The 16,633-nt window shown below is 41.1% G+C and overlaps 1 protein-coding gene across 1 annotated transcript in view; it reads left to right on the top strand.

Moving 5' to 3' along the window:
- Positions 1-15,472, top strand: part of tmem104 (transmembrane protein 104) — a 65,248-nt gene extending 49,776 nt beyond the window's left edge. Inside the window, exon 10 of the mRNA XM_066643018.1 lies at positions 12,546-15,472. Coding sequence (XP_066499115.1) covers positions 12,546-13,312 — 767 coding nt within the window. The 3' untranslated portion in view covers positions 13,313-15,472. The remainder of the gene's footprint in view (positions 1-12,545) is intronic.
- Positions 15,473-16,633: the final 1,161 nt, after the last annotated feature.

The raw sequence follows: 16,633 nt of genomic DNA, 5'->3' as shown, positions 1-16,633 counted from the left end.
ATCATTGTAGTGTGGGAGGTCTCATGGCTAAATTGGAGCAGCCTGGTGGACAATCTTCATTAACTGCACATTGCACCAGTAAGACCATGTGCATCCAATGGTTCAAACATTGTGTCCTGAAGGCGGTGCCGTGTATCAGGACGACAATGCACCAATACACACAGCAAGACTGGTGAAAGACTGGTTTGATGAACATGAAAATGAAGTTGAACATCTCCCATGGCCTGCACAGTCACCAGATCTAAATATTATTGAGCCACTTTGGGGTGTTTTGGAGGAGCGAGTCAGGAAACGTTTTCCTCCACCAGCATCACGTAGAGACCTGGCCACTATCCTGCAAAAAGAATGGCTTCAAATCCCTCTGACCACTGTGCAGGACTTGTGTATGTCATTCCCAAGACGAACTGACGCTGTATCGGCCGCAAAAGGAGGCCCTACACCATACTAATAAGTTACTGTGGTCTAAAACCAGGTATTTCACTTTCATTGTCAAACCCCTGTATAAATGAACTCTGTAATGAGCCACATTTGAAAACATTGTTGGGTGGAACACGCCTTTTAGCTGCATTGTGAATGTTCTGTTTTTCATGACATTACAAATACATTAAACTTAAAATGGCCCGTTTTTGCAGCTTAATATCCGTATATGTGTTATATGAATTTAAAGAGTGAGTATTGTGACAGGTGCTTTACTGTTTTCCTAGTTTTCTCCAGGGGAATTTTAAAGCCTAGTTCCCTCAGACCTTCTACATTAATTCAGCACGTTTTTTTTGTCCTTCAGTAGCTTTAACAGTGGTTCTTATGATCATAAAACAGTGTGTCAGCAGAAACATATGGTTTCTTTTGTGTTAAGAAGCAACACAAGAACATTTCTTGTATTATTCAATGTGCCTCTGCATTAGTCAAGTCTTTATTGCTGTGGAAAGGGAAGGACGATTACCAGCTCTTGACCGTGTGAGTGGACTATCAAGTGTGGGAGGGGGAGTGAGTAAAGACATGCAGTTTTAATTGATATTGAGTGGTGTGAGTATAGAGGGACAGGCGAAGGAGCTCTTGATTGCAGGATGGGGATTAATCATTCCTGCTTCCCTGGAGAGAGGTACAGGGCATTGTGAAGGCCATTTATTACCGTTAGAGCCCTGGAATGTGGATGCCCAAGGCTTGGACAACAACGACTGGAAAAATCAAGCTTGGGTTTCAAGCCTATAACTCTGTCATACAAGTGTTATCCTGGAAACTGTTCCAAACTTTACTGCGTTGTTTGATTCTTGTGTATTTTTAACAAAGCATGTCACAAACGTTTCATTAAGACTTCAGGGAACGTTACTGTGTTCACTTGTGAAAAATCTGTATAATATATCCCTTTCAAATATATCTTCGCTTATGTCTACATAGCTTGGAGAATAATTTCTCTATAAACTTTCCTATGTCAGTGATAATATGTTTGCTTCTCTTACTAATGTGTAGTATATTTATGGCTAGAGTAATGAGAAAGTGTGTCTTGCGCTGGGACTAGTGATATTCAGACAAGGAGTGGTACAATTCTTATGTCTCAGCACTTGACTTAGGAAGCAGAAAAATCAGAACGGTTTCTTTAAAACCATGTTTTCACTTCCTTATCCCCAAAAAACTGGCTGGTGTTGTCTTATTTTGCAGTTTCTTAGACTGTTGATTAGGGCTATCGCAAAAAACCACAATACGTTAATACCGCGCTATTAACCAGCCAATTGCAAAGAAGGGCAAGAACCGTCACCACCGCAGTGTATACACGTTTTCCCTTTCATAGCATAGTCTTTCTTGTTTTACACTTTGGTGTGTGTTTAATGAATGTTTTCCCAACTGTTGGCATCTGAACGGCTGAATGTCAGTCTTCGTTTTATAGAATGGACACAATGGCCGCCAACTTAGTAACAAAACCAAATGCAACTTTGACAGTTTGGGAGCATTTCAGCTTTTAAACAAATTAAAAGGGAGAGCCAGGCAATTCAGATGAGACAATATGCAAAATCAGTACCAGAAATGTCGCTATAAAACTTGAGATCTCATCTAGCTGCCTACAATCCGGCTATCGAAGCCCACCTGCCTTCACCAGCCCTGAGTCATGGAGAATCCTCAAAAGAAACAGTTCAAGCCGGTTCCATGTGACAATTAGGAGTGTAGCACTAGAATCAGAAGTAATTTAGGGCAATAATATCACATATTGCAGTTTGGAACCATGTAAAAACACAGCATGGGAAATTCTTTCACGGCCCTACTGGTGATGTTCAGACACATTTTCAGCTGCTAAATATATTTTGCTGGATTAAAAATTATTTGTTGGATACACTTCTGTATTGTGATGATTCAAATAATGAATGCTTATTTTCTTGCCTTTCTCACAAGACCAATTTGAACAGAGAGGCTATAGAAGTAAGCTGTTATAGATACAGATATAAGTGCTATTAATTCCAATGTCTAAAGTTGTTTAGAAGTAAATTCGGAAAGGGTCTGGTACGTTAAACCACACAGGCATTAAATGTAGCCTCAAGTAGGAAAGAAAAGTAAAATATAAGTTTAAAATATAGAACAAGGGTCATTCTAAAAAGACATTTCCTGCTTTCAGTATTATGTTCAACATACCTTTGACCAGCATCGTGACTCACTATAGCTTCAAGGTGCCCTGAAATATAGCTGTGCCTTAATGAACACCTCTAAGCAACGATTCCGCCCTGAGAAATCTGGCCTAAAGGAAAACCTATTAGTCTTTCTCATTCAGAGGAGCGGTGTGCTTGCAGTGGGCATTGACCGCTAGGCATTGAGGAGAAAAGTGTGTTTACTTTACATGCTTCGAAACCTTTTTCTCTTTTACCTTAGCCTTCAGAATAACAAATTTCTAGGTGAAGTAACCTTGCCTCTCAATTGGATGGATTCTGACTTCGAAGAGAAGCTTTGTGACTTAGGTGTGCATTTGCCCAAAAAACGAGAAGCCTTCTATCTTTTACTTTCCTGGGTCGGCTTAGTATTGATGCCTAGTTTCCTTCCTTAATGAGTTCCCCTCTAAACTTTGATTTCTTTTAGACAATAAATTGTGGGCTGATTAGAGGGGAAACGTTTAGATGTCTGCAGTGCTGTACAGCTCGATCAATGGCAGCTCAATAGATGGTAACTAAGCCTTTAATCATGGCGGTTGATGTTGATTTTGCTGCTGTCCTGTTTACCGAGCTGACTTTCCCAGCTTCCCTGTCAAAAGTGAAAGGCAGAAGGCAAGGTCTGGAACAAAAATGTTCATAAAAATGAAGCAGCTGTTCTTGGGAGCAGTTAGCCAACTGCAAACTTCTCCTGCCAGGTTTTTATTTTATCTTCCACCAATAATAATGTTGATAGATCTTATCTTCTAATTTGTTCCTTGTATAGTCCTTTGGTAGACATAGATTAAATCACATAGATTAAATTTACTAATGGATGGAAGTACTTCAGTACTCCCTGAGGCCAGTCAAATTTAGATTTAAATACATATTAAATGGATTTTTATATAAAACGTCAAGAGCATCAGGAATGAGGAATGATACGTGTAGCCTGACCAACATTGCAGCGGCTGATATCTCCTACGACACGTCTCTTGATGCTGACCAATAGAAAGACAAGGCACTCTGGTGCACTTATGTAAACACGGAGAAGAGAAAGAAGGACACTGCTGCTGCAGCTGTGGTGGTCTTGACATGTTATCATATTACCTCAAGTTCTCCTTGAACATTTCTTGCCACCGAAGAATGGGTTCACAGTCACTTTTCAGAACACAAAACCTCTAGTATCTTTAAATGATGATTGGTCGATTGGTCAGCATCCAATGTGCAACCGATTTTCAGTCTCAGTTTTCAGCCTCCCTTGTCTAATTCAATCCAATTAGTTTTCCCTGTGCTCATATTGGCATTGTTTTTATTTTTCCCCCAGGAATATTTTTTAATACATTATTCTGCAATATCCTTGGAAGGTGGTGTTGCACTTAGGAATTAAGTGATGGACTGCTTTGGCTGAGACCCACTGCAGGACCCACCCCCTTGTAATAGACCTGTTTATTACATGGGGTGGCTTAGCTGTAGCAGATCTGTCAGGCACCAGTTAGTTGTATTATTATTGATCATTTCTTATAACTGTTAAATGTAGATATTGTAACAGTCATGTCTTGTTCTGCTGGCGGTTGCATTAACCGAAATTAGTAAAGAGTTTGTTTACATGCTCTCCTCCTGCGCTGCCGAGATTGCACTCTGAAACACTGAGCTCTGTGAGAAGGGGGTAGGGCTACCCAAATGAGGAGGTGTGTCTATCTCAACCTCTCCTCTCTACTGCACAGACACTGGTATCAAAATTGACAATGTGGCAGACCATTTTGACTACAATTCTATTAAATGGAAGGGAATGGATGCATGCCGTCCAGGTTTTATACAGTCATTGCTTTCCTACTACTCAGCAAATGAAGCAGTGAAACACTCTGATAGAGCAAAGATGCTGATAACCACATTGAAACTGTATGCCCTTGTATAAATCAATTCCTTATTATGTATATCAGAAATGTCTACATATGCCTTATATGACCATTTCAGCTGGCAATGCATGTTTACACTGATCATACAACTAGTATTATAAGCAACAAAATAATAACTGCTGAAATCCTAAAAAAACATCATGTAAAACATGGGCATGCAAATAAAGACTTCGCTGGTTCAGACCTTCTCATCATTTCTACTGCATTTATTACTTGACAGTGAAATTAGGGCACTCCATCACCAAGAAAATGGCCCACATGACTCCCAAATAAACGAAAGTTTATTGTTCCTTGGTGCTTTGGGAGCACGTGTTAGCCTCAGCTTAATGTCAGCCTCTTTGTTTGCATGCATGAGAGATATAGCACTCTCCCTAGGGGAGTTGTTAAAGCATTCTTCACAAGGTCTTTGCAATTTCTGTTTGTGGTCCATAAATTAACTCTATGTGGTTGGACTCTCGGCAGATTCATGGGCAAGATATGTAGCTGTTTGACACCTGCCTAATGCACTCAGTTCTTACTGCTCTCCACCCACGCTTTGACTGCTTACAGAGGTGTTGGACCTACTGTTAAAGAGAAGTGAATTGAGAGGAAAATCAAAGGATTTGAGCAAACCTCTTCTGCTTTTGAGATTCCATTGGACTATCAAAAAAATATGACTGATTGGCAATGCAAGGTAATGCTGTTTTCAGGGGTGTTGTTTCATGTGTTGGTTTGGGGTGTTTTATTTAGTTTTTTCCTTCACGTTGGTTCAATTTTCAGTCAATATTAAATGTTTCCTGTTTCTAGATTTAGAAATCAAATACAACCATTTGTGTTTCTTCAGGTATGATTATTCTGATGCAGATGTAGCTGAGCATGCATTGTCATCAGGTGTACAATCATGGTCTTATGTCGCATACACTCAATCTAAAACATTCAATATGTTTGTGGCTTCTTTTGTGAGATGGATTCATTTAGTCATCTATAAACCAGATGAACGGTGAAAGGAAGACAATCGCCTGTACATTTGGAATATAATAGCATTTACATTCACATTCTCCATAGTTTGTAGTTGTGTGGTTGGACATCTCAGCCGTGGGTTGTCAGAGAAGGACAGTGCTGTTACTTCACTGCCCCCACCCTTCCCCCACAATTTTCCTGCTGGTAGTTGGGATCAAACAGGCAACCTTCTGGTCCCAATCCTGCTTCTGTTACGATTACACCACTGCTGCCCCCAAGATAGAGGACTAACAAAGCATACAGCTCCCAGGATAATCCTTTTAGCTTGGCCAAAGCTTCCTACCCTATTTCAAGTCCTACAGGTAATCTCCCCAAAGGTTCCCTTTTGTTTCCAATGAAACCCTGTTGCAGAACATCACTCAATGTCATTTGGCCTCCCCAGTACCACGCCAGGTGGGTTTCATGCCTGAAAACACACCATCATTCTCTAAAATTCCCCTGTGATGCCCTTTACATTACTTTTGAATCCCAGGGGACTCTGATGATATTGTGTGGGCATTGTGCTGCTGTCCTTTTTATTTTCACTCCGCAGACAGTAGCTGTGTTATTTGCCAACTTCTGTGTGTAGTTGTCTGGCCCATAAAGAGGAGGACTTTTTGGCAGCCTGTGTCAACAGTTCAGACCTGGCTGCCAGAGCTGGTATCAGATACAGGCATATCAAGGTGAATAAGACTTGAAGACATAAATACCAGTGGCATATTCTCCACTCATCAGCAAGCGCACACAAGGCCATTCAGTCAGCCTCGATAATCATTCGACCATGTGTGCCTAGTTTTATATCTGGATAGGGTCGAGGGACGAGTAACAGGGATGGAGGTTGTTGCAGGAGAATAATTTAATGACACAAACAAAGACAAAATACAAAAGAAGGAATACAAATACCACAAGTAACAAAAACTAAACCAAGAACTAGTGAAAACAAGACAAATAAAATGAGAGGCTATACAGAGAACAACAGGGTTATACACAGAACTAGGAAACTAAACATAGGTCCAAAGGACAAAACACATTGAACCAGTGGGCTAAACCCTAAACATAGAGGATAAACACTAAGCAGAGAAGCTTAACATTGGGCATAGAGGATAAAAACTAAGCAGAGGGGCTAAACACTGAACGTAGAGGATAAACACTAAGCAGAGAAGCTTAACATTGGGCATAGAGGATAAACACTTAGCAGAGAGGCTAAACACTGTACATAGAGGATAAACATTTAGCAGAGAGGCTAAACACTGAACATAGAGGATAAACACTTAGCAGAGAGGCTAAACACTGAACATAGAGGATAAACACTAAGCAGAGAGGCTAAACATTGGACATAGAGGATAAACACTAAGCAGAGAGGCTAAACACTGAACATAGAGGATAAACACTTAGCAGAGAGGCTAAACACTGAACGTAGAGGATAAACACTAAGCAGAGAAGCTTAACATTGGGCATAGAGGATAAACACTTAGCAGAGAGGCTAAACACTGAACATAGAGGATAAACACTTAGCAGAGAGGCTAAACACTGAACATAGAGGATAAACACTAAGCAGAGAGGCTAAACATTGGACATAGAGGATAAACACTAAGCAGAGAGGCTAAACACTGAACATAGAGATTAAACACCAAGCAGAGAGGCTAAACACTGGACATAGAGGATAAACACTAAGCAGAGAGGCTAAACACTGGACATAGAGGATAAACACTAAGCAGAGAGGCTAAACACTGAACATAGAGGTTAAACACCAAGCAGAGAGGCTAAAAACTGAACATAGAGGATAAACACTTAGCAGAGAGGCTAAACACTGAACATAGAGGATAAACACTGGACATAGAGGATAAACACTAAGCACAGAGACTAAACACTGAACATAGAGTATAAACACTAAGCACAGAGACTAAACACTGAACATAGAGTATAAACACTAAGCACAGAGACTAAACTCTGAACATAGAGGATAAACACTAAGCACAGAGACTAAACTCTGAACATAGAGGATAAACACTAAGCACAGAGACTAAACTCTGAATATAGAGGATAAACACTAAGCACAGAGACTAAACTCTGAACATAGAGGATAAACACTAAGCAAAGAGACAACTCTGAACATAGAGGATAAACACTTAGCAGAGAGGCTAAACACTGAACATAGAGGATAAACACTGGACATAGAGGATAAACACTAAGCACAGAGACTAAACACTGAACATAGAGTATAAACACTAAGCACAGAGACTAAACTCTGAACATAGAGGATAAACACTAAGCACAGAGACTAAACTCTGAACATAGAGGATAAACACTAAGCACAGAGACTAAACTCTGAACATAGAGGATAAACACTAAGCACAGAGACTAAACTCTGAATATAGAGGATAAACACTAAGCACAGAGACTAAACTCTGAACATAGAGGATAAACACTAAGCAAAGAGACAACTCTGAACATAGAGGATAAACACTAAGCACAGAGACTAAACTCTGAATATAGAGGATAAACACTAAGCACAGAGACTAAACTCTGGACATAGAGGATAAACACTAAGCAAAGAGACAACTCTGAACATAGAGGATAAACACTAAGCACAGAGACTAAACTCTGAACATAGAGGATAAACACTAAGCACAGAGACTAAACACTGAACATAGAGGATAAACACTAAGCACAGAGACTAAACTCTGAACATAGAGTATAAACACTAAGCACAGAAACTAAACTCTGAACATAGAGGATAAACACTAAGCACAGAAACTAAACACTGAACATAGAGGATAAACACTAAGCACAGAGACTAAACAAAGCTAAAAGGCTAAACATAGGACTAGAAAACCAGCATAGAACAAAATGCAACCCACAGACCCTGAAATTGAAACATGAAACCCTGACACCAAACAAATGACACACAAACAGGAAACAAATCAGAACAGAACACAACAAGACCAAGCATGTTCGACCTAGACAGAATCCCATTTTAATCCTAAATGATGGAGCTCTTTGTGCTGAAGGACAGTGGACTTGTGCAGTGCCATGCCATGTCAGTAGTATTTGGATTGAGTGTGCCCTTGATTCAGCACATTGTTTGCTCTTTAGTGTGCATTTGTTAATGCAGCAATAATAATTCGCTGCTTTGCCTGCGCTGTGCTCTGTCACTTTGTCCTCCATGTGGACTCTGGAAGTTATGTAGCAAGGAAGAATAGACTATTGACTGTATATGACATATATGCTCATTGGTTGGAAAATGAAGCCATCATTGCCCTCATTGAACATTGTGATTTTCATATTCAGGTTCATGTTAATACCTTTACTTATACTTTTCAGTTATAGGCTTAAATTTGATCAGATTAACTAATTTCAGTGATAAAAATAACATGGTCATGGATTAATTTGATGGTACCCTTACAACACATTGAAACTGTACTTCATTTATGCATTCGTTATTCATTTTCTGTAACCACCTCATCCTCACCAGGGTGTGTGTGTGTGTGTGTGTGTGTGTATATATATATATATATATATATATATATATATATATATATATAGTTTGTTAGTTTTTCCCCTGCAATATGAATTACTATACTGTCCTGGAATCTTCTGTAATATCTGTCACAGCCTTTACATGCCAGCAGGGCCTGGGTTTTTATTCCAGCAGTGTCTCTACAGCAGGTTCAGACCAGTATGCTGACACTTCTTTTGTTTCTTCTCAGCAAGTGTAAGATGCAACAAATACAAATAGCACAAACAGTTGCTGTCTACGTGGTACATTTGCGCTGTCCTACTGCTCATGTTCAGTGCTCTGCAGTCAGACCCTTCTCATTTTCTTCTCTGTGCCTACACAGAGGCCACGGCCATTGTGAAACATATATCCTTACTCTTCAGAAGTCTTTGTGGGAAATTGTGTTATCTGCCTTAAAAGTCAGAGTGTGGACATTCCATCAATATGTCGTCCATGTCCAGTAGCAAATGGAAAACACTCTGTACAGGACTTTTAGAGGTTGGTCCCACTGTGGATGACGCTGTCATATCGACTGCGCTCATTTAATTTTCTTCCACTTTCACAATATTTTCTGTTGTCATGTTGTGTAGATGTGATGAGCAAAGGCACTGTATTGCAGACTCTAGAATCATGACAGTGGTGTGCCTTTCAAGCATGTGTCTGCCTACACTGACCTAGAGAATTCTTGTATGGAATGGATAATAACATGATAGATGACAGTACGGATCTACATTTAGAATCTATATAGAATATAGGGTGTAGTTATTTAATGTTGTCTATCGCTGTGTGTTAAACCCCAGTGTCCTGGGGTTGTGGGTTCAAGGCCTGTTTGGGGTGTCGTTTGGTGTGTTATCCCTGTGTCTGCGTGGGTTTCCTCCGGGTGACTGTGTGAGGAGTGTGGTGTGTTTTCCCTGTGTCTGCGTGGGTTTCCTCCGGGTGACTGTGTGAGGAGTGTGGTGTGTTTTCCCTGTGTCTGCGTGGGTTTCCTCCGGGTGACTGTGTGAGGAGTGTGGTGTGTTCTCCCTGTGTCTGCGTGGGTTTCCTTCGGTTGAATGTCTGTGAGGAGTGTGGTGTGTTCTCTCTGTGTCTGTGTGGGTTTCCTCCAAATGCTCCAGTTTCCTCCCGCAGTCCAAAAACACACGTTGATAGGTGGGTTGGCGACTCAAAAGTGTCCATAGGTGTGAATGTGAGAGTGAATGAGTGTGTGTGCATGTCGCCCTTCAGGGTGTGTTCCTGCTTTGCACCCAGTGTTACCAGGTAAGCTCCGGTCTGAATCTGAATTATTATCTGGTACCAGACACACAAGGGAATATTTTGTAGTAGGTATTAGAAATAATAACAGTTAGGAAATGTGTAGATGTTAGGATATTTTTTTTTATTCTCAAAATTAGCTGGCAGTACCAAACAAAAATGCATAAGACATAATTTGTTTGTGTTATTCTGAGATTTCCAGCTCCTAAAAGGAATTTCAACACACAGTGGTAGTTGTGCCTTTATAATATTAATGTTTTTTCCTCCTTCAAGTTATAGATGAATCCTAAATGGGCTTGTGATTCATGTAATTGAGATAATCAGATTTATTTTTTGGGTTTTTTTGTGAGACGGCAGTGGCAGATTCCTTATCTATTTCTATACTTCTCACCCTAGAGGCTCACCCCAAATGCCAAAACACTATTCACATTACTCTCATTTCCTTCCAGGGTACATTTTGTCCTCATAATTGGTGTGAATCATTTCATTCCCCTGACGTACATTAAAGTGCTACTGCAGGAGCACACAGCTGATTAATAGACACAGTCATGTGCTGTGCACCTCCCACACAGGTGCAGAATACGTCACTTTTATCTTCTTCAAATTAAGGCTTAAGGACATATGACATGGAAGTAACTGGAAAGTCTTTGCGCTAATGAGCCCCACTTGGTCAGAGCTCATGTTGTAGGGACACCTACATGGCATTTTCCCTCCGAATAATTACGCATCAGCTCACCTCACCCACAAAAGCTACCAGGAAGGACCTAATCCATTTTCCGTCCTGACAACGATGGCTTGCTTCTCCTGCTGATTGGGCCCAGATGCATTGCGAGATATCTCCTGCAAGGACAACAAGTGTTAGCGTCCCCTTCCCGGCAAAGGCGGAAGACGCGGCACGCATCCTAAAGAAGTCAGGGCATGGCTCAGGAGGACGAGATGGAAGAGGAGGGCTGTGACTAATTCGCCCTGTAATGGTGTGATTGAGCAGGGAGAGGTGAGGAGACAGCCCAGACTCAACACACCATAACAGGAATGCCTGCTCTGCTGTCCCTTAGAGATTCAGCCACCCTGGCCGTCACGAACGATGCATTCATGCCTATCGATTTGAAATGCTCACTGCTGGGTGCTAGGTTAGGGTTTGCTTTAGCACTTCTGTTAAGCTTGGCTGGTGCTGGGGGTGGGCCCATGCTGAGAAACAGAAGCATTTTAAGGCTGTAAACAACTGGATGGTTTGGCAGAATTTACTTGTATTAGCAATGAGTTCCGTCCATGGTGCTTTTTAAACTTATTTCCAGTCTCATATGAGAGACAAATGGAAGATGCCAGATTTCACAGCCTAACAGATCGGTTCATCTCCATTAACTTGTTGTCCATGCAGGTGACACGGCTCTCGGGGAAAGCTGAGTTGTCAGTTAATTCTGTTACGCAATTTAGCTTTCTTTTAGACTCAGTAACTAACCTGCTTTGCCTTGTTTTGTAAGGCTCAGTAACAGAGTTTTGAAAAACTCTCCAATGCAAGTTTGTCTTTGTTTTTTGTTCAGCTTCATGTAAAACAGTTGTTTAGAATTTGATTGTACATTCACATTTTCTGTATGGATACACCTTAATAAAATGGGAATGGTTGGTGATATTAACTTCCTGTTTGTGGCACATTAGTATACAGGAGGGGGGGGGGGACTTTTCAAGATGGCAGCCGTTTTGAAGTCGGCCATTTTGAATCCAAATTTTGTTTTATCAGTGGGAAGAGGGTCATGTGACACATCGAACTTATTGGGTATTTCACAAGAAAATCAATGGTGTGCTTGGTGTGGTTTTAATGTAACTTTATTCTTTCATGAGTTATTTACAAGTTTCTGACCACTTATAAAATGTGTTCAAAGTGCTGCCCATTGTGTTGGATTGTCAATGCAACCCTCTTCTCCCACTCTTCACACACTGATAGCAACACCGCAGGAGAAATGCTAGCACAGGCTTCCAGTAGCCATAGTTTCCCATTGATAAAACAAAAGTTGGATCCAAAATGGCCGACTTCAAAATGGCCGCCATGGTCACCACCCATCTTGAAAAGTTTCCCTGCCTCCCATATACTAATGCACCACGAACAGGAAGTTAATGTCACCAACCATTCCCATTTTATTAAGGTGTATCCATATAAATGGTCCACTCTGTATAATATGATAAATGCAAATCTTTGTCTGGGTATTATCGAAAATAGCTCACTGTATTGAGCATATGACAAGTGTAAATAAGCAGAAAACACATGATAAACAATGTCTCTCTCTCTCTCTCCCCCAGCTTTCACCATGATGATTATTCTGGCGCTGATCCGCATTGGCAAGGGGCACGGTGAAGGCCATCCTCAAGTGGCACAGCTAACTGGAGTGCCCAATCTTTTTGGTGTATGCGTCTACTCCTTCATGTGCCAGCACTCCCTGCCCTCTCTGATCACACCCATCTCAGACAAGCGGCGGGTGGGCGCTTTGGTGCTGTCTGACTACGTGCTCATCCTGGCCTTCTACAGTCTGCTGTCCTTCACAGCCATCTTCTGCTTTGACAGCTCGTTATTGCGTGACATGTACACGTTGAACTTCACGGATAACTGTGACGTCCTGGGAGTGGCCGTCCTGCGCTACTTCCTGGGGCTTTTCCCAGTGTTCACCATTAGTACTAACTTTCCAATTATAGCAGTCACACTACGCAACAACTGGAAGACGCTCTTTCACCGAGATGGAGGCACCTACCCATGGATTGTGGACCGCGTTGTGTTCCCCCTCATCACTCTGGTGCCCCCTATAGTTGTGGCATTTTGCACCCACGACCTGGAGGCACTTGTGGGCATCACTGGAGCCTATGCAGGCACAGGCATTCAGTACATGATCCCTGCTTTCCTTGTGTACTTCAGTCGGCGCCACCTAGAGCCTGTGGTTGGAAGGGATGCTGTGAACAAGCACAGATCTCCGTTTCGGCACACGGCCTGGGTGGTATTTGTGGTGCTTTGGGCAGTTTTCTGCCTAATGTTTGTTACAGCTAATATCATTCTGACATCAGAAAACGTGAACTAAGTCTTGCATTTTTTATTAATGTATCTATACGTTTTTTAATTACAGTAAATTGAAGCCTTACCGGTTTAGCAAAGGTTACACTAGAGATTTTACACACATTAGCATTTGGAAAGTTGGATCAGTTTAAATATAACAATGGACCAACACTATTATAAGCAAGAATAGTTCTGTTGAATGATTAGGAAACTATTTTAAGTCTTTTTACAAGCGTAATTACAACAGTCTGAGTTTAATTTGCACGGCAACTTTTGAGCTTTTACAAAACTTTGACTCATTCAAAAGTTCTTTGTCTTTTTTTTTAATTATCGTTTTAAATTTTATTTATTTTTTAAAATTATATATAAATTTTTTTTGCCTGATTTACCTTCAGTCCCTTTCTGAGGCCAGTAAAGATCAGGAGGGCTTTGCACACTTGGCTTATTGGTACATTCCACCTCCAGCAGAAAACACATTTAGAAACGAAGTATTCTTAAGCTTTTCAAGGGATAATTTTATTATATATATATTTTTTCCTCATTACCAAAACTTTTCTTCCAACCACGTCAGTATGGGCCAGGAGCAGAGAAAAATATAAACAAACAAGGCAAACCAAATCAGGGATAATCAGTCTTTTATGGCTGGCATTTTCAACATTCCTAAGTCTCCTAACGTCGACACCTGTGAGCGCTCTACAGCGTTACTGAGGGACGGGCTCAGGGCTGGACTGTGCGGTCTGGGCTCCTCAGACAACTGCTGGAGGCACTGGGAAGCCTCTTGAATGAAGTACATTCAAGTTAGGCATCGGTAGCCTCTAGACTGTGGGGAAACAAATGCTGTGTATAACGTATGGCACCTTATTGTGACTAACCCATGCACACCTTCGATGTTTTCGTCTGTCGTCTGTTTGACTCTCCACTGAGCAGATGTCAGCCTTGGGGTAGACTTTACCACCTTTGTTTTCGTGTTGTTGGTCTCTCTGAATACACTTCAAATCCAAATATGAGGCAGCTTTGTCCAGTGCTGCCTTTAATTGTGTGCTTTATGATTCAGCTGGGTTTTTGTTTGTTTGTTTGTTTGCTTTGGGTTTTTTGCCTTTTTTTCTTGATGTTACTGTCATTTTTTTTAATAAGTGTCAGACTATTGGTACCTCAGGTTTCAGATCCCCCGTGAATCCGCAGAGTTACTGAAGCCGTCCACGTGTTTGCGTCATAGCTGTTCACGTTTCGCCCTCTCGTTAGTTTGATGTCACCATTCTTTTCGGATCTCTTTCATGCATTTTCAGTCGCACACGACCATTTGATCATCCGCGACGTGTTTGATACTGTAAATTGACTGCTGCTCTCTGTGAGAGTGTGCACTCTTTCTCTCTCTCTCTCTCTCTCTCTCTCTCTCTCTCTTTCTGATCAAAGCAAAGGGAAAGCAGCCTTGAAACCGTGGCTGCTGTCAGCTGTGGCATTGCACCTGTGCTCCACTTTTGCACACTCTGCCTTGGGGACTTGTGTTTAACCTGCTGAAAATTGTGTTTTAGGATTACGGCGCCTCTTCATGGCCCCGGTTTTATCGTTTACAGTGTATATGGGTAAAAAAAGGAGAAATGGAGATATAACATGGTGGTGGTTCTGATATCACCTCTTCGTTCTTCACGACCGGAAAGAGATAGTAGCATCATCCTTTGAAGTGCAGTATATAGCATTGTAGCTCATGGTGTAGAAAGCACAGTGGACGTAATGTCTTTTACCAGTACGTTTTTAATTGACAGCATTTGCTGAAAGTGTCTCCAGTCTCCTTTTGTTTTACGCCTTAAATGTTCCTCCAGTTCTCTACGGTTCATTTGAAGTTGGTTGAAATTCCAGAGCGAACGTGTATTGCCACGTCGACTTCCATGAATGATGAAATTAAAGAACTATGTGCCTTCCTTCCAGAACTCATCCTGTATTATATGGATGACATGTGTCTTTGTGCTCCACAAATCACTTCAGATGTTCTCTGCATGTAACCACTTCATTTAACTGACAATCAGTGTTCATTGGAATAAACACGGGAATAATCCTTCTCAATTGTGTTGGACTGAATGTTATTCCCTTTTTGCTCATGGGGAGGTTTGGTCATGAGAAGCGATGACATAGAACCATTTTTGCTCATATGTTTAAATGGGTAAAGAACCTTAAGGCTGAGTGAAGGATTTTAAAAGGTTTTAAAAGGTTTTTCACACATTCATTTGTTCATTCATTCATTATCTGTAACCCTTATCCAGTTCAGGGTGGCGGTGGGTCCAGAGCCTACCTGGAATCATTGGGTGTAAGGTGGGAATACACCCTGGAGGGGGCGCCAGTCCTTCACCGGGCGACACACACTCACACCTACGGACACTTTTGAGTGGCCAAATTAAATAAATGATATATATTTAATTATAGAAACAGTTTGTCAGTGATTGAAGTCACGTCCCCAGTACGTGCGTCTTAAAATACCTAAGAATATTTATAAATGTTGTGTATATAGTGTGTAATATACGTGAACTACATTTACATCAGATATCCATTCTATGCATTTTCCTGACAGAGAAACACATTTTAGTAAAACAAGGCTCAGCTGGGGATTCGTTTACCCTCCATTTTGTGTGTGTACACACACTCCCGCACTTTAAAATTCAGTTAACAGCCTGCAAATGTCCTCATTAACATTTTTATCGTTAACCAAAGAAAACCTCAGAGTCCCTTTTGTCTATTTTAAGTTTCTATTGGCGTTTTTCAGGATTTGTCAGTTATTTACATATTTATAAGCCGCTGTTAGAGCTGATAGCACAGGCTTTTTCTCAGAGTGCGATGGTGGGATTAATCTCAGAGAATGGCTTGCTCTTTTTAGCTCATTTCTCTTCCTTCGACCTGTTCAGCATAATTCTTTTGTGGCTTTGCGGTTCTATCTCTTTATTATTACTATCATAAAACCCCTAGCTGAATTTAATTTCTGCCGTGCCTGTGACACTGTAATTTAATTCGCCCTCCGCCCTTTGTGCATGTGGGTGTGTATGGTGGAGGCTTGTAATTGGAAATTAAAACTTTGCACTGCTTAATTTTTGCACCGCTTATTTAATTTGCTGTGATTTATACCGTGTTTTGACTGAGGGGCGAATGAGGAGGCAGCGCAGTGTTCCTGGATTTGGCTCGGCTGCTTTAATTGGATGAAATGAGAAGGTTTTATGGACCTTGTCACTCTCCGTATTGCTCAGTCAAGCCTCAGTACAGAGAAACGAAGCTCGACTGCTGCTGATTTTTAGCTCCCTGATTTTTTAGTGGAACTCGAATGTGCAATTTGTCTCAATTAACAATGAAATCTCTGCAAGGG

The sequence above is a fragment of the Hoplias malabaricus genome, chromosome 13, assembly GCF_029633855.1.
Source record: "Hoplias malabaricus isolate fHopMal1 chromosome 13, fHopMal1.hap1, whole genome shotgun sequence".
NCBI classification, from domain to species: Eukaryota; Metazoa; Chordata; class Actinopteri; order Characiformes; family Erythrinidae; genus Hoplias; species Hoplias malabaricus.
The sequence above is the reverse complement of the archived record's forward strand: the minus strand, read 5'-3'. Positions and strand labels throughout refer to the sequence as shown.